General features: G+C 40.8%; 1 protein-coding gene across 1 annotated transcript in view; it reads left to right on the plus strand.

The window, feature by feature from the left end:
• The first annotated feature begins 4,220 nt into the window (after positions 1-4,220).
• Positions 4,221-25,624, plus strand: part of USH1G (USH1 protein network component sans) — a 163,111-nt gene continuing 141,707 nt past the window's right edge. The window contains exon 1 of the mRNA XM_044087348.1: positions 4,221-5,469. Within this exon, the coding sequence (XP_043943283.1) occupies positions 4,361-5,461 (1,101 nt within the window). The 5' untranslated portion in view covers positions 4,221-4,360 and the 3' untranslated portion in view covers positions 5,462-5,469. The remainder of the gene's footprint in view (positions 5,470-25,624) is intronic.

The raw sequence follows: 25,624 nt of genomic DNA on the forward strand, positions 1-25,624 counted from the left end.
AAAGCGTCCACTATATCTTTATCTTTATGTTTCACCTGTCCTTCATATTTTATTTCTTTGATCCAAGGAGGTCCACTTTTTATGTTAATTAGTCTAGCTAGAAATTTTTATGGTGTTTGAGCCCATTCTGAATATTGATATATTGACCTTAATTCTAAGAAGGAGATATTTTCTAAATAGTGTTTGTGTAATTGTTTTTGCCAGTCGATTATTTTTCCTCAAGTTCTTTAGAATATTTTTCTTGAAGTTCTAGTTCAGCAGTGTTTATTTGACACTCTAGTTCATTCTTAAGATTGTTATACTTTTTTTTGAGCCATGCAGATTTTTGAATAATAATACCCCTGATGACCGCCTTGGTAGCCGCCCATTGTATGTTATATGGAATTTGATCGGATATAAAATCATTTTGAAGATGGGCTAGCACATTCTGAATTTCTTGTGTATTTTCTTGGTTTTGTATAATTTTAGGATTTAACGTCCAAGTATTGAAATAGGAAATATTTTGTTTATCTTGAAAGTTTATTAAAAGTCTAATTTTGGAATTATCTGAAAGAGTTCTAGGTGATACAGCATAATTTAATTTGTTAGAAAGGAAGGCAAGGGAAATTAGAAAAGCATCTATCCTGGTCCAAGTTTTATGAGTGGTGAAAGGAAAGTGAATCTTGATATTGTTTTATCATATTGAAATTTAACATAAGGGTCAACTAGTTCAAATGTATTTTATAATTATTCACATGCTGTAGTGGTAGATTGTGACTGTCTGTTTTTATTATGCGATCTATCCTTATCTAGATTTAGTGAAGCATTCCAGTCTCCACCTACAATAAACAGATGATTTGGGTATTTGGCTAATATATTAAAGATTTCATAAATGAAGAGCTGTTGATTTGAGCAGGGACTATATATATTAAGAAAGAGTAATGGTTTGTTTAAAGTATGATATTCAGTAGTAAATAATACCCATCTTCCCTTTGAGTCAGCTTCATAGGAAGTAACCTCTCCTTGGAAGGATTTATTTACTATAATGGCCACTCCCCTGGACAAAGAACTATAATTTGCAGCAACTATTGTTTTAACCCATTTTCTTTTCCTTTCCCTAACCCAAAGTTGGTCATCTAAGTGAGTTTCTTGCAAGAAAGTTATATCAGCCTTAGTTTGGTATGTGAGGTGCATGATTAAATTTCTTTTCTTTTTATCTACCATCCCTTTAACATTCCAAGAGTCTATGGTTATCATTTTTATTAATATTGTTGAAGTTTCTCATTAGTTGATACACAAAAATACAGTTATAAACTTTGTCTGTTAGTGTATTTATCTTAAGAATAAATGTTGTGACTTCTATACTCCTCAAATCTAAATAGGTGCCTAACCACCCATCCCTCTGTATTTGTAATTGTGCATGAGTTAAGAAACTAAAAGAAACTATTATTTTTAACAACAAGGAGTAGATATATATCAGAGGGATGTCAATAATACCCATACTGTTCCAAATGTGAACAGTCATCAGCTAACAGACTGCGCCCATCCCGCTCCTTTTATTATTTATATACTGCATATTCATTTTCAGATTTCTTAAAATATTATATTAATTGTACCCTTAGATATTATATAGAGAGAAAAGAAAAAGTAGCTTTTATAAAAAGTTTTGTAGTAACAGCAACATATTATAATTCTTAACATTTCAAGTTATTAAAGAGTTAACAAAACAATATTTTCAAAAACCAAGTACAATATATGTATATTTAAAGAAGGCATAATTTAAAAAATTCAACAACATTTGCATTATTCTTGCTAACAGCAACTAACTGTGGTTCTTTAAAATGTAAAAATTTGGGCATTTTAATCAGACAAGTAACTTTTTTCCGTTATATGGTGACTCAGTGGAAATACTAAAACTTTAGTAAAGTCAAACATACTGCATCTAGGCTCTAAATTCAATGCATTGTGTGGTGTTTAAACTCTTAAAATGACAATGCTCTAAAATAGTCTTAAAGTGGAAATGGTTATACATATACAACGTACATATACAAATTGTAGCAGCTTCTCTTTACTCATCATCACAAATACAGTAATTACCTAGATAATGTTCATGAAACTGTAGCAAGGCAAGATCCATTACATTACACTTTCTTTAGACACATAAGATGTGCATGAGTGGGAGTGTGTCTATGTCTATGAATATAATTTTTGTCATTCTGCCTATCAAGAGCTATGTATTGACTCTCTCTCTCTCTCATACACATACACACACACACTCAGATATATATATATATATATATATATATATATATATATATATATATATATATATATTTGAAGTGTAGTATATTATGTCTGCCCGTGTTTACAGTTAGACCATTCTTCAGGGACCAAAAGTATGAGATCAGAGATTTAAGATACATCAAGTAGTAATATTTAACCCCACATCCCATCATTAATTTTTTGTGCATTTTCAAAACTATATGTCTTCTGAATCATTTAAAACATGTACACAGTGGCTAATCAACAGTGGGCTAAACAGCTGTCTTTCTAGTACCTCCCTTTTAATTAACGTGGGGTTTTCCTTTCTTCCTGTTATTACTCTTTATTATCTCTTCTCCAGCCATGATGTATTTAGATGTCAGTACTTAGGATAGATAGCATTTCCATTGCAATGTCATGGCACGTAGTGAACAGAAAGAAATACTGGAAGAATATGTATGTGGTATAATAATATATGTAAACAGTATTCATTATTCAGTTCCTTGTTGATATATTGTGATTATGATGTACTGTAAATTATTTAGTATCTTTTTAATGTTGCTCATTCTGTAGTAGGCAGTTAGTAATAGTTACTCACTTTCTTTCCTCTGTCTCCATGGCTTTATATGAGGTTTTTAAGAATGAACCACATAACTACAGTGAATCTGAGCCTACAGTGCAGAAGTATTAAGCTATGAGTTAATAATGGTGTGCGAAGTTCATGTCACGTTACAGGAATCATAAACATTTCATTTAGTACATATGTTATGAAGTCTGCTGAGTCAGCTTTTTTTTGTCCAGCCCCGCCCCCCCTGCACAAAACAGACCACATCATTTAAGATAAGATGACCATTTATTAATAAATTCCATAACACTCAAATGTCACAAATTCCAACAAAACAAATACAGTAGGCAGTGTTATCTGCTCACCTTCATCCAATTATTACTGAAAAGCAGCGTTAAACAATCTGCTGACTTATACACCAACTTCTGTTAGAAGCAGCATGATACCGCCCACTTCTGTACCAAAAACCACACAATACTAACCCAAACAAACTAACGAGAATGGGGAACAGAAGAGGGATTCATCACAACCCCTCATCTCTGCCTTCATCCACCTCCAATATCCTATTATAATCCATAAACTTTAAAAGCAACCTAGCAAAAACTAAAGGCTATGAGGGCTGGCTCAGCTAGCCCATGCCAGAATCTGCTTCTCCCAAGCTAACAGTGCTGTATAACCTGGCTAACTCCTCCCTACTCCTTACCTCACTTCCTGAATTTCTTTCTTTCCCTTCATATAGTTAACCCTTATCTCCCCATCAATAACCTTTACTTCCTACCTCATTGCCTGGCGTCATAGCATCCAGCCAATTCCCCTCCTCTCTTTCTGCAGTATCTCTGGAAAATTAGTCTGTGTCCAAACTACATTTCTCACTTTACATTTGGATCAGTAATATATTACAACTGTATATTTAGCTTTAATGTGCTTAGTTTTTGAAGGTAAATACATAGTTATAATATACTGTAACTAGAGACCTGCTTCAGAGGTTAAGCAGATTAAAAAAGAATGCACTTAAAGTTACCCACTTAGTCAGGTTTTAGGAAAAAATATACCTGGCCAAAAATTGTATATGTTATCACATGCACCAAGCTGCATTTGCTACAATGACTTAAGTGATAGAATTAGCAGAGTTATAACTGATGAAAGTGTTACTAATGCAGGGAAAATACAAGTCTGCGAAGTTATATGTCAGAATACTTCAAAGGAAAGGGATAAGTAATGCTTGGGCAATTATTTAAATTATTGAAAGCAACAGTAATGTATAGATAATGGCATGATACCATTTGCACATAAACAGATGTTATTATTTTTATTGCTCTAATGTTGTATTAGTCGTTGTCTTATGCCATTAGAACCACCTAGTATTTTACTATCCTTTTAATTATTTGTTTTTTTTCTGCTTTTTTCAGGGGTGATCCAGATAAATGTGATATCTGGGGGAACACTCCTCTTCACCTGGCTGCAGCTAATGGCCACTTGAACTGCCTGTCCTTCCTGGTGTCTTTTGGAGCCAACATCTGGTGTCTGGACAATGATTACCATACTCCTCTGGACATGGCTGCCATGAAAGGTCATATGGAATGTGTCCGTTACCTGGATTCCATTGCTGCCAAGCAGACAAGCCTGAATCCCAAGATAGTGGGAAAGCTAAAAGAGAGGGCCTTTAGGGATGCAGAGAAGAGAATTAAGGAATGCGTGAAGCTGCAGAGAAAACACCATGAGAGAATGGAGAGAAAATACCGGAAGGAGATGTCTGATTCATCAGACACCATGAGTTTTTCCAGCTACTCCAGCAGTACATTGAGTAGAAGGCTCCAACAGATGTCCATCATGACATCTCTGCCATATTCTCAAGCAACAATTCATGCCACAACCAAAGGAAAGACCAAGATCCAGAAAAAGCTAGAAAAGAAGAAACAAGTGGATGGGACCTTTAAAATATATGAAGATGGGAGAAAGAGTGTGAGATCCCTCTCTGGTCTTCAGCTGGGTAATGATGTCATGTTTGTGAAACAGGGCACATATGCCAGTCCAAAAGAAAGGACAAGGAGAAATATTAGGGATATGTTCCCAAATGATGAAGATACAACATCTCGTGCCATAAGTGATCCTGGTTTGCACATGGATACTGCCTTCTCAGAGGTAAGCACAGACTCTGGACGTGACTCTCTGTTTAACCGTCCTGGGCTTGGCACCATGGTGTTTAGAAGGAACTATGTAAGTGGGGGGTTGTTTGGAATAGGACATGATGACAGCAGTATGATTGGCGAAAATGAAATTAGCGGTAGAGGTGTCAAGCTAAGAAGCCGACTGCAGCGCTCTCCAAGTCTAAATGACAGCATCGGCAGTGCCAACAGCCTTCAGGAAAGGAATGAAGATGAACTTCCATGGGACGATGTGGATCTGGCACTTTATGAAGATGATGAGCCTGAGACTACACCTCTTGAGTCATTCCTGGCTTCCCTCAACATGTCTGAATTCATACCAATCTTGAAAAAAGAGAAGATTGACTTAGAGGCACTTATGCTATGTTCTGATGATGATCTTAGAAGCATAAATATGCCACTGGGGCCAAGAAAAAAGATCCTGGATGCTGTTTATCGAAGGCAACAGACTTTGGACCATCCAGACAAAATAGATGATACCGATTTGTAACTAAGAAGGTAGCCCTTTTTATGCACTTTTCTGCATTCTAGTTATGAGGAGCTTATAATAACCCTTCTGTCTTTCAGTTTTTATATTATGAGCAATATCTGTTCTTTCTAGTAACATATTAAGCTATCTTAAGTAACATAAAATAAATAGTGGGGGCACCACCACTGGTTCTCTTTGTTTTGTTTATTCTCATAGGTATAGTATGCTGTGATACAACTACTTGCAGATTCTCCAGAAATAGCTGACCACTAACACAAAAAAAGGTGCTTCACTTTCTATGTTTTTGTGTGCTTGGCAGCAGTCAGTTGTGCCAATGGTTCATCTATGACAGGTGTTTATGTTATCTGCTACTGTAACACTTAATGTCAATTTGCCTCAAACACATTTCATAAGTGCACAAATGATGTATTCCAAAACTGCACTCAACTTGTAAACATGGTTCCATTATGATATTTCAGTCTCAAACCCCCCCAGAACACTAGAGCTTGTACACAAATGTATTAAACTACTACACTGAGCGTTGAGAGTTTTTTTTTTTTTGCACAATGTGTTTGATACTCTAAGCATAAATAAAGATATGCAGCTTTGTTTTACTGTACACCAAGTTCCCAGTTTCTGTATCTCTGTAAATTACCCTTACTATGAAGTATAAGCAACATGGGTGTTTATGTGCAAGTGGCATGCCCCTACAAAAAATACTTTTTAATGCTATAATGGCTTTCAGTGTCATCTCTATTGTGATTAATTCAGATCATAGTGTCCACACTGTAGTGTCAGACACTTGTGGTGTGAACTTTTGTCATGCAGCCAAAGTTTTGTTACACCAGTTTTTGAAATTGTAATAGTTTTGTGCAAACATATCCCAGTATAAACAATAAACAAACATGTTTGCAAATAGGTAATTCCCCTGCACTCCCATGTGGGGACTTTACCTCCCACGCTCACCATTACAGTCCACTTTTAGATAATTCACACCTCATCCCTGCAAAAAGAGTGATATCTTGCTTCTCAGACATCCTGGCGAGCTTGCCATATGTGTGGACATATTCCCTGGTATAAGAATTGACTGAGAGTTGCCAGCTGTTTTTGATCTGGATAATCAGTGTTAATTCATTTTAAGGTATGGATTTCACATGATCAACCTAAATAAGACAATAAACTCTTGAAGTATAACACACAAATAGGTCCACTTTGTATCAGAACACAGACTGTAGTCTATCCAAGTTACTTGCTTACTCTCTGCTCTTTGCACTGCTTTGGACTATTTTAAAATTACTAGTTAGTCTTTCATCCTTTCTTAATATATTTGTAAAACATGGAGCAAGATGGTAATTCACTGAGGTACAAAGACACAATAACATGTACCTAAATAGATAACTGGACTACATAGCTAATCTAGTCCAGGAGGCTCTCAGATACTGAGTCTTAGCAAAATGTGGATTTTTTTGGACCTGTTTTAGTCAAAATAGTTCAGTTCAGCTAGAATTTAAGCATATAATGACATAATCAAACCCCCCGTTGAACAGAGTCAGCTTGCCTGCATCTTCATTACAAATGTTAACCAACTTTCCCTGATTATTGGAATAATTTGAGGAAGAAGTGTTGTGTTCTGTCTGGAATTTTTATAAGTATAATAGGATATATGACGTGGACCCCCTAGATCTGTGCACTGGAGATGCAGTCAAGTGAGGCCTTAGCACTGGGACTCAATTTGTAATTAACCCACCTTTTGAATATTCTTAGCCACTATTTGTATCATTCAGTGGTAGTTACTTTGATAGTGTGTGAAAGTAGGAACCACATTTTTTCTGCTTGGAGTTGACTTTCTTATTCAACAGGCAGTTTTAACTGGAGGGATGAGGTGATGAGTTCTGACACAGTCACCTTAGCTGTTATTCACAAGAAAAGTCCTACCATCATATCAACCGGAGCTCAGACATGCATGTTTACCTTAACATTGTTGAAGGATGCCTTCAGAGATAGCTGGACTCCATCATTCATGTACATTTTTCCACTTTCTTCTTTATTCTTTCCCAGAACGCAATTTTAAGTGTTATAAAGGAAGGGTAGATACACATAATCATAATTATTGTATAAGTGTTGACTTGCTGTATTGCAACTACTTGCCAGTAGATACACTGGTGTTATTTTTGTCATCAGTATAGAATTAGGTGGTGTGACAATAAAGCTGATGTTAACTGTCAGTCTATAGCAACTTCCAGTTTATTCTTCATTTGACATGCCTATATGTGCCTAGAAATATGTTTGTGTCCCCTTTCTGTCATACTGACAGCTGACTCAGTGCCCCATGCCCTTCACTGGATCTACCGGTACTCCAAACTTCTCCCATTCAATGTCAAATTTCAGCCATGGCCAAGAAGGAGATTAAAGGCATGGGTGTGTTTTTCTGTCTATCTTCTTTTCAGCGGAGTTCCTTATGACCTACCCAAAGTCTCCCCTCTCCTGGTGACTAGTGGTAGCATCTGTAGGTGTGAGTGTAATGAGGGACATCACAGTGTATTACTCCCCCCTCCTCTGCAGCATCTCAGCCATATCCACCTACCCAGCACCAGGACTGTGCCTTTCAGTGCATGACATCCTCAGTCTCCTCCAGGGGATCATTGTGAAAGATGCCCACCCTCTTGGGATGGTATTGCCCATACCTTGCTGTAGCTCCATCAATCACCAGAGAAGCTAATTGAACTCGGGTTGCCTGGCAGTAGTCAGGACTTTATCCCTCTATACCACCAGGGCTTCAAAGCCTTTTTTCATATTTGTTTGCATCCTTGTGTGACTCCCCTGCACTGGCCCAGTAATCAAGGAGCCTCAATCCTCACCACTAGCACCAGTGGGGGATATACATATTGAGAGGATGACAAGTAAAACACAGTAAAGTACAATTTCCCTTAAGAGCACACACAGACCACAGTCAGTCTGAGGCTGGTTTCTTCCTTTCTCTCCAGGTACCAATAAGACTCCCCACTGGCACAGCTACAGGGTTAAGATCTCAGCTGAGTGGTCAAGCCAAAACCTCCAGCACTCTCTCTGTCCAACCAGTGCTTTGTGTCCCTGCCCAAGTAGCTGACACACACAAATGACATATGAATATCCACAAAATGCCAGATTGCTGGGCTGGCAGTGTCACATTTCTCATCTCCCCGAAAACTCAAGCTACCTTTTCAAGTGTCCCTTGAGAAACATTGCTTGAGAGGGTTGAGCTTATCTGGGAATATGTTACCCCATTCCCTGTCTTGAGAGCCCATCTGCATTGGCTTTGCTAACCCCACTGCGGTGCTGCACTGTCATATCATATGCTCGCAGCCCTAAGCATTTTGCTGTCTGGCTCCATGTTAAGGGATTGTGGTCTGTAACTGCAGTGAATTTCCTTCCATACAGATAAGGCTGAAGTTTCTGCAGTGACCACACTATGACTAGGCATTCCTTTTCTACAGCTGGATAGCATTCTTTCCTGGGTTGGAGCTTACGACTGAGATATACCACTGGCTGCTCTTCTCCCTCTGAGGAAACCTGGCTAAGTACAGCCTCCACCCCATGGTTTGAAGCATCCACCCGCACAACAAATTCTTTGCTGTAATCTGGACTGGCTAACATAGGGGGCTCCCAAAGCTCCTGTAATCTTCTGGAATGCCTGCTCACATGCTGGTGTCCACAATACCTTACCTGACCTGTTTTTCCTTGTCAGGTCTGTGAAGGGAGCAGCTATGGTACTATAACTGGGGATGAACTTTCTGTAGTACCTTGCTGTCCCTAAGAATGCCCTCACCTGCTTTTTGGTAACAGGGGCAGGGCATGCCTGAATGGCTTCCACTTTGGCAGGTTCTGGGCCGATCTTACCACTCGCCACTCTATGTCCCAGGTAGGAGACCTCTGCCATACCCACCTTACATTTGCTGGGCTTAATGGTCACCCCTGCCATCTGTAGTCTGCCCAGCCCCTCCCTGACATGCTGAAGGTGCTCTTGCCAGGAATGTTTATAGATGGCAATATCATCTAGGTAAGCAAGAGCAAAATTTCCTGCTCCTGCTAGGATATGATCTACCAGCCTCTGGAAAGTCGCTGGGGCATTTTTATCCTAAGGGGCATCTTTGTGAACTCATACAAGCCAAAAGGAGTCACAAAGGCTGACCTCTCTCTAGCACTGGGAGTCAAGGGCACCTGCCAGTAACTCTTGGTAAGATCAATAGTGGTAAGATACTAGGCCCACCCAGCTGCTCTAGGACTTCATCTGTCCTAGGCATGGGATAAGCACCTGACTCTGTATGACTATTTAATTTCCTGTAGTCCACACAGAAACTGGTGCTGCCATCCTTCTTTGGTACCAGCACTACTGGGGAGGTCCAGGGACTGCTAGATTCTTGACTTAGCCCTAGTTTCAACATTTCCTGTATCTCCTCCCTCAGAGTCTGTTTGACTTTCTCAGGCACCCTATGAGTTGCCTGCTTAATAGGCCTTTGTGGTCCTGTATCCACATGGTGCTGCCCCAGGTGGGTGCACCCTGGTTTCCCAGTAAACATGTCTCCAAACTCCTGTAACACTGCTCAGATTTCTCAAACCTGGGTAAGGGATAGCTGCTGGGACATTGCTACCCTTTCCACTGAGGTGTCAGTCCGAGCCTCACTGAGGAGATCAGTCACCAGATCCCCCACAGACTCCTCCTGCAATCCATTGCAAATACTCAGCACAAGGGCCTCCATATTATGGTAAGGTTTCATCATGTTAACATGCTATAATTTATGCCCCTGCCTCCTGCCTAGCAGTTCTACCATGTAGTTAACATCACTGACCTTCCTTACCCCCTTGCAGGGTCCCTCCCAGAATGTCTGCAGCTTGTTGTGTCTGACAGGAATGAGAACCATTACCTGCTGCCTTACAGCATACTCTCTAGCTCGAGCATTCCTGTCATACTGGACCTTTTTCTGCTGTTGGACTTCTGCCAGGTTCTCCTGGGCCAAGCCCATGAGTTCCCTGAGCCTTGTCCTGAGGTTTAGGACATATGCCACAACAGACTCCTTGTAGAATTCACACTCAGCATCTCACTCATCTCAAATCAAATCTAGAGGTCCCCTCACCCTATGCTCATACAGCAACTAAAAGAGTGAAAAACCTGTGGATTCCTCTGGAACCTCTCTCTAAGCAAATAACAGATGGAGCAAATATTTGTCCCACTCCCTCTTGAACTCATCTGCAAATGCCTGCAGCATTGTCTTGAGAGTAGAGTTTAACCTCTCAACAAGGCCATTAGTCTGGAGATAGTAGGGGGTATTCTTTAGGTGCTTCACCCCACAGTGCCTTCACAGACAAGCCAGGAGGTCTGACATGAAATTGGCACCTCTGTCAGTCAGTATTTCATTTGGAAAACCTAGCATGTGAAATTTTTATAACAAAGCATTTGCTACCTTTTCTGCCTCAATGGAGTACAGAGCCACTGCCTCAGGGTATCTGGTAGAATAATCTACTACCACTAGGATACACTTTTGCCCTGTGGAACTTGGGATTTTCAGAGGCCCTACAATATCCATAGCTACCCTCTGAAATGGCTCCTCAGTCACAGGCAAAGGCATCAAAGAAGCTTTCACCTTGTCTCCTGCCTTGCCTACCTTTTGGCACTGCTGACAGGTCCTGCAGTACTCTGTTACATCTCTGTAAATGCCAAGCCAATAGAAGTTCTACATAGTATGTCTCTTTGTACTTTTTATGCCCATATGATCTGCAAAGGGAATATCATGGGCTATGGTTAGAAGTGCCAGATGGTAGGCTTTGGGCACAACCAACTGCTGTATTCTCTCACCCTCTAGCCCTCCCTCAGGGGTCCACTCTCTATACAGTAACCCTTTGTCCCAGTATACAGATTCCCCCTTCCCTTGAGAATCAGATGCCTCACTAGCTACCTCCCTCAGGCCTTATAATGTAGGGTCTGAGAGCTGAGCCTGTCTCACCTCTTTCTTTGTAACCCTTTCCAGCTCCCCTTCCACAGGAAGTCTGGTATCCTCTGACAGCGGTGACTCGCTGTCAGCCTGGGTACTACTACTCACCTCTGCCCTTACAGTCACTCTGTCCAAGGGAACATCAGTACCCACAAGCAACTGTGGCTCACCTTCAGTCTCACTGCTGCAGGGTAGCTCCCTCCCTGAAGTAGCCACCTCACCAGTCCTGGCTGCAAGTGTGCAGTTTGTCTGGGTCTCCCGCAGGCAACCAGAACCACATGCTTGTCTCCAAGCCTGACTGCATGTAATTGCATGCACACCCGGTACTGCATTATCAAAATCATTCCCTATCAGGACATTTCCAGGGATATCCTCAAACACACTTACTTGCTGGCTTACTTTCCTACTCTCCCAGTTAAAGTGAACCCTAGCCAAAGGTATTTGGACTGGGGTCCCTCCTAAAGCTCTGACTGGAATAGACTGCCCAAGCAAGTATTGCAGGCTTCACAGTGGTTAGGTCAGAGGCTGTGTCTCTCTTAGCCATGGCCTCTTTCCCATTCTCTAAGATAGGCTTGTTGTCTCGAGACAACCTACTGTTGGCATTTTGTCATTCCCAGTTAGTGTCTCTCCCACCTTTTGTTCCCCACCTTGCCTCCATGGACATCTAAATGCTACATGGCCCCACTGGCTGCATTTAAAACATTTAATGCTTGGTCCTGGATGTGTACCTGGACTAGTGGCTTCCCCTGCTACTGGCGGACTCTATTGGGGCAGTCTTGGCTGCCCACCATGGGTTCCCTTAGACCCATGAGCAGCACTGGGTGTCCCTTTGCTATGCAGTGATGACCTGCTTGCTAGGTATAGGGGTCCCTTCTTCCCAAAGTCATCTGCAGTAGTACATTCTCTATCAGGTAACCAGATTCTCATGTCCTCAGGAAAAGTGCTAAGGGCTTGTTCCCTCACCAAAAGGTCTGCCAGACCTTCAAAAATGGTGACCTGACATCCACTCACCCACCTATGAAAATAATTACTCAGTTCAGCGACATATTTACACACACTTTCATCTGCCTTGCATCTATGCTCATAAAACTTTTTTCTGTAAGCTTCAGGTGTTAACTTACAACATTCTAGCAAACAGTTCTTTACAACATTATAATTTAAACAATCAGTATCAGACAATTTGAAGATAACAGTTACAGCTTTACCATGGAGTAAGGGGGTCAGAAACTGTACCCAGTGCCCTTGGTCAACATTTTACTGTTTACATGTCCTCTCAAACATATGACTGAAACTATCAAAATTATCCTCCTCTGTAAATTGGGGACAAAATATACTGACATTTGTAGCTTCTGGGATTCAGTTACTCCCTTCCCCATTACCTCCATAACTCTGGCGAAGAGTCCGCATCTCCTTTTCATGTTGCTTCCGCCTCTCATTCTCTGCAGCCTCCAGATGTCTCAGTCTCTCTGCTGCTTCTATTTCCAAACATTTGGTCTCCAACTGAAGTCTCTTTAACTCCAGATGGATTTTTAAGTCCTCTGTGGAAAGCAAGAGCTATCCATTTTCTGAGAGTTGTACATCTCCATGGCCAGTCTGATTGTCTTCCTGGTTGCTATTCTTTGATGCAGCTGTGACTAATGCTGCAATCATGTCCGCTTTAGTCAAGCTGGCATGCACCAGTCCTTTAGCCTGGCACATGTCAGCCAACTGGCTCCTTGTCAGCTTGCCATAATCCTCTGCTGCCATGTTTGCCTGCTGTCCCTTACTAACTAAGCTAGCAAAAAAATAAAACAATTGCGATATGAACTCTGAATGTTCAATGCGGGGCTGATTGAGAGTATAAACACCTTCAGTGACCAATGACCACTGTACACAAGCTATAGGAATTCAATATCCACACCACTATAAGCCAATTAATATGTGATGTGGCTAACTCACCACTGTCAACCAATTAGTATGTGATATGGCTATTCCACCACTGCCACCAATTAATATGTGATGCCCCTGCACTGGCCCAGTAATCAAAGAGCCTCAGTCCTTACCACTAGCACCAGTGAGGGATGTACACATTGGGAGGGTGACAAGTAAATGCACAGTAAAGTATAATTTCCCTTAAGAGCACACAGAGATCACAGTCAGTCTGGGGCTGGTTTCTGCCTCTTTCTCCAGATCCCCAATAAGACTCCCAACTGGCACAGCTATAGGGTTAGTATCTCAGCCGAGTGGTCAAGCCAAAACCTCCAGCAGCCTCTCTGTCCAACCAGTGCTTCGTGTTCCTGCCCAAGTAGCTCACACACACACACACACACACACACACACACACACACACACACACACACACACACACACACACACACACACACACACACACAGACTTTGACATTTGACTTATATACAAACACACAGACACTCTTAGGGAAGCCTGGCACAGGTTTACAAGCTATGTGCCCTTCTGCCCAAACTATAAGGTAGTTATCACTGCCACCAACCATTACTTATCAGCTACTCTAAGGCCCTTACAAAGGGTGCCCAATCCTACTGTGTAATGTTACTATTAGCCAAATGGTAAGTTTGACCAAGAGCAAGGCTGTTGGAGTGGCCTATACAGTGTCACCAAATACATATGCAAGTACTCTATGAGCTTAAATATCTCTAAACACACCAGCCACAATTCAAATGATTAAATATATTTAATAATAAATAATAAAAGGACAAGACAATACTCAAGCAACACAGTAACTGCAGAATTCAGAATCACAGGAAATATTTTAAAACAACATTGCAGGACAGTCTCAAATAAACACAGAAAACATATAAACTAATCTTTACTATATTTCTATCTCTAAAAGAAATTACTGTAACCTAGGCTTATTTACAGAGCAAGGCAGGTGATGAAGTGCTGAATGGATGTTTCTAGGTCCAAAGCAAGATACAAAATGCCCTGTCTCCCTCTCTGAGAGAGTTCTTAAATTAATATCACATATTACTGCTGGGTTAGCTTGGATGACATCACTCTTTGTCACCTGCCTTCAGTTCCCAGGCTAACAGAAACTTAACAAAATTTAACATTTCTCTGTGAAAAATACATATCTCTCAGATGTTTTCTCAGAACTGGAAGTCATAACATAATTAAACACTTTTGCATTTGAAACCTAGTAATTATTTCTGTTTCAAGACAGTAGGAAAACCTCTAGCTCTAGAAATTGTGTCTGCTTGCTGCACTGAAACTGAGATAACACAATCGTAAAACACTTTCCACTTATTTTCTTGAAGTTTTGCAAGTTGCTGTATGTTCCAGCTTCTACTACTAGAACATACATTTGCACAGGACCACAGGAGGACCCAGGTATATAGTTTATATACATTTCTGTTCTTTTTCAGTAGGGTACACTGTAGTTACATTTTAGCTCAGTACTTTACACACACTTCTGAACCAGTAGTTTAATATACACATAACATATAGTTCTCCTGCATTTGTAAGACAAGCATGTGAATCATATTAATATTCACAAATGACATACGACTATCCACAAAATTCCAGATAGCTGGGCTGGCAGTGTAACACCTTGCCATTTCCATTCTGCTTTCAACATGTGCATAACCCTTTCAGTGCCAAGGCACACTGTTGATTGACACATTCGGAGTTGGTACAGAGGCCCACCTGGGGTGAGGACGTGCAGTTTATGCAACCTTAAACTAGTCTCACTGGCTTCTTACAACCACATCTGATGGCCTATTGCTCATATCACTAACCTTTACTCTACTATGCATTGTTTCATTAACACTACATCTAATACTTCTTTTGGAGTGTTTTCTGTTGCACATTGCATACTTGCCTACATACTGTGTGGCAATTTTGGATGTTTACATATGTGGCTAGATTCAATAAAGCCTACACTAAGTGTACATGGTATATATTCAAGAACAACCCTACCACATTTTTTGTGATTTCTAGTCACTTAGAAAGATTACACTAAGTGTACATGTAGTCTACACTTTGTGGTAACCTTTATGAATCCCTGTCAATATTTAGAACTGCAAGAAAATCAGTAGAAAACTAAAATTAGGAGGAAGGTGTGAGTTATGTCTGTGTTGTCTGTTCACTCAGAACAGTGTATACTTGGTGTACACCTAGTGTAGGTGTTATTGATTTTAGGGGATGTTCTTTTTATTTCTAACTGATAATACAATAGTACACTGTTTGTTCAACTCTAAATAGGTAAAGCGTGAAGTAATAGTGGTTGTTTGAATCCAATTAACAAAAATCTTGAATTTGGTAGTTTAAAAAGAATCATATTAGCACTCCCTCCCCACCAAAAAAAGTTCACTGGATCACAAGGATACAGTTCACAAAGAAACAGTTTGAGTATACTTGCCAAATTCTGCCTACCTTCTCTCGTCCAACCTTGGCCTACCTTAGAAAATTGCTGGAAAGGTTTCTTTTTCCCTTCCAGTGAGGGGAATCAATCACAACAGATCTTAAGTACCAGACATAACAAAAATTATTACAGATTCCAATGGACACAAATTCCAAAAGATCAGCAACACTTAGTTCTTCAATTCAGTTAAAGTTTACTTCACTGGTGGGTACTAGAACCATTTCTTGTAGATCAAAGAGGAAAAGTTTTTTATTTAAGACTTGTTTTGGTATCCAGAAAAGGGGGCACCTCAACACCCATTCTAGACCTCTCCAGATTAAACACTTCCACGCATATTCCAAAATTCTGTTAGCATTTCACACCTATTTCCTCTTCTCTCTCCACAAGCTTATTTGGTCACTCTAGATGTTCTTCATTAGATCACTGTTGGGGGATCCATTAGAATATGGAATGTATCCTGCCATGGATACCATGCATCCAGCCAGTCTGCATAGTGTCAGGCTCCTTCCTCATTCACCATATGACCACCCTTAGTACAAGAGGACATGCTAGTACAAGAGAGATGTACACGGGTGCTAAAACCCAGAACTTTTTTCTCTTAATATGCTCATGCAGACTTTCATCAGCTTTGCATGTTCTAATACCAACAGTCGGCTTCAGCTGCTTAAGTCGGTTTCAGCTGCTTAGACTTCAGGCAGAAAAGTACCCTGCTGTGAACTCTTTCTTTTTGACTAAACATTTAATAAAAATCTTGCCTTATTTATGTTTTTTTATGTGCTTGAGGAAAACAATGTTAAATTCTGCCCTTGTCTTTCTTTTACTCCAAAACAGGCAGGAGGAGGCTAAACTCCCTCTGAGTGTTTGATGAAAATAAACATCTGAGGGACTTGGTGCAAGCCACCATGTTGAATTATTCTCCAATAGTATACCCCATAACCCCGTCAAGAAAAAGAAAAAAAGTTAACAGTAGAGGTGACAAAACTCATATGGCCACTTGACACCAATGACCCTACTGAGGTGCTTATAGAACTCTTGGACCACCAACCTGTTTCTTTGGGCCCTCTAACATATACCCGTGAGAGGCCGTTATGGCCTAGGACTGTTATATGTTCTAAAAGAATATTTGTCTAGCAATCTCTTCTGGGATTGGGAAGGGAGAACCACATATTACATTGGATGGCGCAGCGGTGCAGCGGTAGCGTTGTCGCCTCACAGCAAGAGGTTCTCTGGTTCGATTCTCGGCTGGGGTGCCTTCTGTGTGGAGTCTGCATGTCCTCCCTGCGTTCGTGTGGGTGTGCTCCGGTTTCCTCCCATGTTACAAAGACATGCATCTGGAGCCTTTCTCCCTGGGCCTCCGCTGAACATTTACTTTGTTCCAAGTCGGACTTTCCCGGTTAACAAATGTTAAATAAAAAAAAAATAAAAATAAAAAAAATGTTTGAGCATAAGGGAGACATGTTTTAGATAGTGGTGAAGGAATACATTGGCAGGTCACTAATGAAGGACTGACCTATGGCTTCAACACCAAAGGCGGTATGCCTGTACAGTCTAAATAAGCAAACTCAAAGGATTAAACATTTGTCTCCTACACCTTCAGCTCCTTCTTCTCAAAAAGGGACTTCTGAAGATTGGCTTCATTCTGCACAATGTTTATTCAAAGCTGTACCATCCTTTCAATCGTCTTTCCCAACCTTTCACTCTTCCACTCCAGTAAAGAGGAAAAAAATTCTTTCTTCCTCTGGAGAAGATTTTATGACAGAATCTGAACAGGAAACATTAGATTATGCTTCACAAATTTCTTCCATCACAGCCTGTGAATCAGAGTCTGAGGATGCCCTTTCCACAAATTCACCAAATGAGGGAAATTCCTTTACAGACTGTTTTTCTAAAAAGATGTTATGAGCTCCTCAGCATGGATTTTCCTAAACCTTTGGTCACTCTTCAATCTTAGGTGCCTTACTTTTTCTGCTGCATTATTATCTCCAGAGTGTTGACCCCTGGCTCTAAAGAAAGAGTTCCAGATATCTATAAGTATCTTTATCAAATCCCATCTGCAGACCATGCCAGTATTTTCTTTGATGCTGTCTGTAATGAGAAGGATAACCATGCTTTTGATAGATTTGGCAAAAATGTATGCCACCTGCTTTGGCCTTTCAACCTATAAATTGCCAAACCAATGTATCTAGGTATTACAGTTTAAAAGCAAATGGCAAGGTGCCGTTAAAGAGAAAGCAGATGGGTCTTAAGCATCCTCTTTGCAAAAGAAAATCCATTACCCTTGACTCCTACCTCCTCCTCTGGTTTTCTTCTCAAAATTGCAGGAAATATTTCCTGTATCTTCCAGCCTGGCACTAAGCATCCAACAGTCTGATGTTATTAAGTATCACAGTGCATGGATACAGGCTCCACTGGACAATATCTCCCACTACATATGAATTTTTTCAGCCTCCAGGACTTCAGCTTCACTTTCTACCTGATATTTCAAAACTTTTATTTCAAAATCTCATAGAAACAGTCTCTTCTCTCCAGTGGAGAAAGGCTTTTATTCCAGACTTTTTCCTGGTGCTGAGAAAAGAAGTCACTTTGAGGCCCAATTTACACCTTTTCAAACGGAACACTTTTCTTCAAATTCTAGAATTCAAAATCTTAAGTGCAAACTCTTAATCTACCAATGCACTTGTGTTTGTCTGTAGGGCTAAAAACATTAGTTTCTGCTTCATTCAACTGTAGACACTTTAAGAAACTTCTGTATATAGCATGTGATATCACATTAACACTGGCCCCTATATCAGTCTTGAAACTCACCTGAGAGCCGACTAAGAATTTTATATTGCCAGTCAGTTTCTACAGCAGATATAGTACTGATTGAATCAAGGAAAGATGCTTCCTGTACATTATTTTTAGATTCAGTTTCAGAAGTAACATTATTTACTTACCATCTTCTTACAAAAAAACACAAATGTCTCAGTCTTTTACATCTCTTACACCATCTGCCACTTGCAGCATACTGCTCAGATTCTTTATGGTAACATACATACCTCAGACACTTGACAAGGTTATTCTCACTTTGTTTCTCTTGCATTTGTTTATCTTGCTCAGAATTATGACCCTTTTTAAACTTGGCATTAACTTTGCATTTTACCTCACATGTATTCTTTGTCATGATAGAATTAGCAACTTGCCTTTTCACTGATTCCATCACTCTGGAAATCTGTATTGCTTTTGCTAATGCTAGATTAACTTCAAGCTGTAACTTTTGAGACAATTCTATACCAGCCAGCCCAATAGTAATTCTCTCACACTTGTTTATCTTTTGTGTTATCAACAAACACACAATTTTTAGTCAATTCTTGCAACTTAAAAAAGCTTCAACATAGCGTCTCTTGTGTTGTGCATATCTGTGGAAGCATGCCCCTTAATGTATTTTATTTCTTTTTGGCAAAAAACAGTCATTGCGTTGGCTGATTCTTGAATCATATGTAATACCGTGGCCCTCCATGAATGAAAAGAAACTGCTAATGGCTTGAGCGTCCTTACACAATGACTACAAGGTATTTACCTGTATTTCATCAGATTCCTTATGCAGCTTGATCACCTCTCTGTAAACCTTTGTCTTCAGGCAGGCCAATCAAATGTTTTTGCAAAATGGAACAGCTTCAATAGGATGAAGTTTGTTATTTTGTTGATTTTTTTTTTTGGCTGAATGGCTTTGCTTTGCAAGATAAAATGGCTTACCTCAGAAAGAGAGTTGTTTCCAAGTGTGGCAGATTCACTTCAGATTGTATGGCACACTTTTATAAGTGGTATTTCATTTTTCAGTATTCATTCCTCAAAAAAAGATCCAATTTCTGTCACCATGTCATGTTGTGGTGCATACCAATGGTTATCCAGTGATGGCTATCAGAAGAGTCAGAAATGGCAGAAAATTGTAGCATTTTAGTTACACAATTAACTTTTTTCCTTTAAAGGATGGTGTCTCAGTGGAAATACTAATACTTTAGTAATATCAAGCATACTGCATGTAGGCTCTAAATTCAATGCATTATATGATATTTAATCTCTTAAAAAGACAATGCTTTAAAATAGTCAAGGTGGCAATGGCTGTAGTACATATTCAAAGTATACATACAAATTGTAGCAACTTCTCTTTACTCATCATCATTATAAATACAATAATTATCTACATAATTTTCATGAGAATGTAATAAGACAAGATCCATTTAAAGGCATACTACACCTTTTTCAGACAAATTCTAGAATTCAAAATCTTGACTGCAAATTCTTTATCTTTGTCTGGAGGGCTATTTCTATAGGTGTTAAGATTCAGAGGATGTGGGAGTCACAACACAAGCACAGATACATAAACCATCATAAATTCCCTGAAATCCCTAAATCAGCTTTGGTCCCTAAGACCTCTATTAGTGTTAACAGGCAACACTACAGTAATGAGGTACATAAACAAAAGGGGGAGCAAGTTCTTAGCCCCCTTTCCAGACTTGACATGATTGCCTGGGAAACAGCAGTTCAGTACAACTTAACACTGAAGGCAGTCTATTTACTGTGAGAACAGAATACAATGGTGGACTCTTTGAACAAATATAGGATAGAACCTCAAGAGTGGGTGCTACATCCATTGGTCTTCCTACAGATAGTCGACTACTGTTTGCCTCCAGTGTAAACAGGCAACTAAACCAGTTCTGATCCAGAACATCTTTCAAAATGGTCTGGAGAACAAATGCATTCTCCCTCCCCTCTGTAGTGATTTTTCTTAATACTTTTATCCCATACCTCTCAACCTGGAAACATCAAAAATCTGGACAAAGGCCCATGAAAAACAAGTACAAATCGGTATACTGATTAACATAAAATTGGCATATATAATTGTGTAACCCCACCCACTCCCATGGAATCGTGGGATACCCACTTTCAAATGTAAACTGAATAGGCAGCCAAAATATGGCCCCAGAGTCCCCCTGCAGCCATTCCAATGTCCCATTACTTGGCTATTTTGCCCCATTTACCATAAACACTGCAATGTGCATACTGCTTTACTTCTACAATAATTATATGGATTTCATTTAAAACTTTTAGTTTACATTTTATAGCACAAACATCAATATATACATCTGCTAAACAAAGCAATACAGTCTCACAATGAAAATGGACTTAGCTTTAAAACTTCTCTGCCCTTGAAACTCACATTCATTGAAACAGCATTGAAACCCACATTCAAAGAAAATGCATCTGGCCAGTGGTGGATAAAGATTACCTTTGGGCTGTTTTCAAATCATAAGCCCCTTGCACACGAAACATACACATGTTCTTTGATACACCTTCCTGACTGCATTAAATTATATTCCTTGTATATATACAGCACACTTGTTAAAGCATGTTTTAAATGTATTGTTTTGAATATTTTTCCAGTAAGCAATGAAACAAAATGCATGAACCAATAATGACAAAACTGCACAATTCAGAATATTTCCATCATAAATGTCTACTCAGACGTTTACAATCCACCAATATCAGTAAATATGCACAATGTCTGTAGAAGTAAGACATCTAAATAATTCCACATTAAAGAAATCTGCAACTAATGAAGAGGTTGCTGCTAGCAAACAACCTTATATGTCATTGATGTTCATTGTGCTACCCTGCTGTAGTCATCACACTTGGGTTATCCTGCCATCAGGCGGTCCCACAGTCTGCTCGAATTCCAAAGTCTTGGTCCGGCATCGGTTGCTGTTGTTTCTTCCCTGACGTCAGTGTGCCAGGGGTATATAAGAGGCATCCAACACCATTTTCTTCAGTCTTTCTTGCCACGCGGTGCCCGAAGCAGAAGCAGTTTGCAAGTGCCGGTCGGCCGACACCTGAGATTTTCTAATCGAGTTTCAGTCCGAAGTCTAAAAAGCTAAGTACCCCGTTGGGGAAACTTTTTTGCCTCAGTCCGATGTCAGAAAAAGTAAACAATTGCATTTCTTGTGGGAAGCAAACACCTCATAAGGACTTTCATTCTTATTGTATACCTTGCCTAGGCCCAGACCACGATGTCACTGGTTGTCGGTTTTGTGCTAGGTTCAATAAGCGAACTATAAAGCGACGCTTTGATTTTGCACGACACTACTTCGGTAGGACATTTAATTACACTATGCCGTCGGAGCAACCGACTACCGGCGTGCATAAAAAACGCAAAGATAAAGACAGGCAGCCTAGATCCAAGCCAGACTCCGAGGCCTCAGCTGGGCCGGTCGCCGGTTCTCCGGTTTTCAGTGTGGCACCTACGCAGCCCCTGGCTACCGCAGAATTGGAACCCCAGACCACTTTGGATTCTCTAGCAGAGAGTTCTAGGCTGACACAGCCATTTTCTTTAGGCCCTACCGACGACATTGCAGAAGGAGAAGCCGGTGCTGTAGAAACACCTTCGGTTTCAGAAGGTGTCTTCAGACCGACTACTGTCACCATAAAATCTTATGCTAAGCTTAAGACTCCTCTAAAACCAAGAAAGACTGCACTTCAGTCTCCAGTTCAAGGCCCCATGCCTAAGAAACAGATGCTTAAAATGGCTTAAGATTTGATTTCTTTAATCAGGGGTTCCCAACCCCCCCCCCCGACAAAAGGCCTAGACAAGTGGAGGATCATGCCTCCTCTGATCAAGTGTCTATTTCCTCAGGCTCCCCTGAGGAACAGGATTACTCCTTTCCCCCTTATGAAGATTCTGATGCTGAAGATTCCATTCCCTCAGCTTCTCCCCCTGAAGACTATTCCTTTGGGGAAACCTTACATACCATGAGGGAACATTTCCACTGGGAAGGTCAGGACTACTCCGACTCAAAGAAAAGGCTCAGAGAGTTTCTTTTACTCCCCCAGCACAGACCACTTGCTATCCTCCCAGTTTTAGACATTGTGGATGATGTTTACTTAGAATCTAGTCTAAATCCAGATTCTGTGCCTCCTGCTCCAGCCAAACCAGATAGATACTATAGAGTGCCTGACTCACACAAATTCCTTTACAAAAGCCCTGTTGCTGATCCAGAGACAATCTCCCAGGGTCCCAAAGGGGCTAAGGCTTCTATGGCTAAAAATCCTATACCCTCTGAAAGGGATTCCAGAGCACTAGATAGGTGGGGGAAGAAGGTTTACACCTCAGCTACTCTAGCTATGAGAGCACTAAATTGTCAGTTTCACATGCTTAAATACCAGCAATTCCTAATGTCTCAAATAAAACAAAAGATGAGCACGCACCCTCAACAGCCTGAATTCAAGGAAATGCAGGATCTGTTGCATGCAGCTGAACAGGTGAGCAAACATACTTTACAATGTGGATTTGATTCCTTGGAAGCTTCCTGTAGAGCAGCTGTTACTTGTTATACGCAGGCATGCTTGGTTAAAGGAACAAACTCTGCCTGATCATGTTAGAGCAAAGTTACTAGATGCACCCTTACAGTAGGGTGTCCTATTTGGGGTTAAAGCAGAAGAGGTTTTAAAGAAAATGGAGGATAAGGCAACATCTATGCAGACGGTCAAAAATTTCTTACAGGTACAGCCCCCACGCTTCAGCAGAAATTGGCCAACAAAAAATTGGTCCTTTCCAGCTTCTGACAGACCACAGAGGGGTAAATACAGCCACCCAAGGGGCAGAGGACAAGCACAAATCCCTTACAAACCTTGACAATGGGGCACTGCAACACAGAAGAGAGGAGAAGACAGGTTCCAAACTACTGGAAGGCAAACACAATGACTTAAACCTCAAACTGCCAAGCAAAACTCTCTTGGCAGCTCCCTTGGGAGGAAAATTAGCACTTTTTATAGACAACTGGCGCATCGTCACAAAGGACAAATGGGTCCTAAACATTATCTCACAAGGATACAAATTTCATTTCCACACCTTGCCAAGGATAAAAGGAATGCCAAACCTGCCACAAAATCAATGGGCAGAGGCACAAAAACAAATTACAGTTCTCATGGACATGAGAGCTATTCAGCTGGTACCTACACAGGAGCAAGGCCAAGGATTTTACTCAAGGCTCTTTCTAGTCCCCAGAAAGGACAATGCTTGGAGACCCATTCTGGACCTTTCAATTCTAAACACCTTCTTGCAAGTACCCAAATTCAAGATGCTAACACTACAGCAGCTTCTTCCCATGTTGGGCAAGAAAGCATGGCTAGTAACGTTGGACCTCAAGGAGGCACACCTGCATGTCCCTGTCAGGCAAAATTGCAGAAGATACAGCCGTTTCATTGCAGGTTCAACCCATTACCAATTCTCTGCACTGCCCTTTGGCTTATCTACTGTGTCCAGGGTCTTCACAAAATGCCTGGCACCAGTAATTGCATACTGCAGACAAAGAGGAATTCAAATATACCCATACCTGGATGACTGCCTCATCCAAGCAGAAAGCAAGGACATTCTCTTACAACATCTGGATTTTGTAAAGCACCTTCTAAGTTGCCTAGGGTACACAGTAAATGAAAAGAAATCAAAACTTGTGCCCTCACAAAATATGACATTCCTGGGTGCCAGCTTGAATACAACGGCCCAGATGGCTTATCTGACGCCAGACAAACAACTACAACTAACTCAATACTTCAAAACAATGGCAACAAAGACCCAACTCCCTGCAAGAAAAATTCTGCAGGCCTTGGGCTTCATGGCATCTTGCATACTACTAATACCATTTGTAAAACTGCATATGAGGAAATTATAATGGTACCTAAAAAGCGTATGGACTCAACACAGCCACAGCTTGGACACAATGATACCTCTCATTCCCTGCCTTTAACAGGAGTTTTTATGGTGGTCACAGGCATGTCACCTCAACAAGGGTCAGCCTTTCACTTTACCCCCAGCCAGGCAAACTATGACAACAGATGCATCGGACTATACCTGGGGGGCACACATAGCAGGACGGTGCGTTCAAGGCATATGGACTGCAGATCAAATGAATCTGCACATCAATCAAAAAAAAATGCTAGCTGTACAGAATGCCCTGACAGCCTTCAAGGACCTCTTACATCCAGGACAGCTTACAGTAAGGACAGACAACACCACAGTAATGTGGTACATAAACAAACAAGGGGGTACACACTCCTACCCTCTATGCAGGCAAGAAATGACCTTGTGGAACACAGCACCGGCTTACCAAGTTCAATTACAAGCTCAATTCCTGCCAGGAAAAAAGAACACATTGGCAGACGACCTAAGCAGAAACATCATGGATCCTCACGAGTGGAAACTGGATCCACAAGTATTTGCAATGATAACTCAAAAATGGGGGCACCCAGACATAGACCTGTTTGCCAGCCCCCAAAACTATCAGCTAACAAAATTTTGCACAAGGACATTTCACCATCAAGCTTGGAAAGTGGACGCACTCTCATTCAGTTGGAAAATGTTGACAGTATATGCCTTCCCTCCATTGCCCCTTCTCACAAAGGTGCTGCTGAAAGTCAGGATGGAGAGACCCCGAATGATACTCATTGCCCCAGACTGGCCACGCCAGCACTGGTACCCACTATTAAGGAATATGGCCCAGGGCCCACCATGGATTTTACCACAAATTACTCATCTGCTCACACAGCAAGACAGTCAGATTCTACACAGCCAGCTCAAAACCTTAAATTTGGCTGCATGGCAAATCACCTAAGCAACCAGCCAGCTCCTCTTTCACAAGCTGTTATGGATGTTATTCTGGAAGCCAGGAGGCCCAGCACCAGGAAGGCCTACTCAGACAAATGGAAAAGGTTTTGCACCTGGAACCAAGCTAAAGGCCAAAATACCCTTCAGCCAGACATACCTCAGATTCTACAATATTTAACTGAGATGTTACACAAAGGGCTTT

This window comes from Protopterus annectens, chromosome 11.part0, assembly GCF_019279795.1.
Source record: "Protopterus annectens isolate FY-2018-M chromosome 11.part0, PAN1.0, whole genome shotgun sequence".
NCBI lineage: Eukaryota > Metazoa > Chordata > Ceratodontiformes > Protopteridae > Protopterus > Protopterus annectens.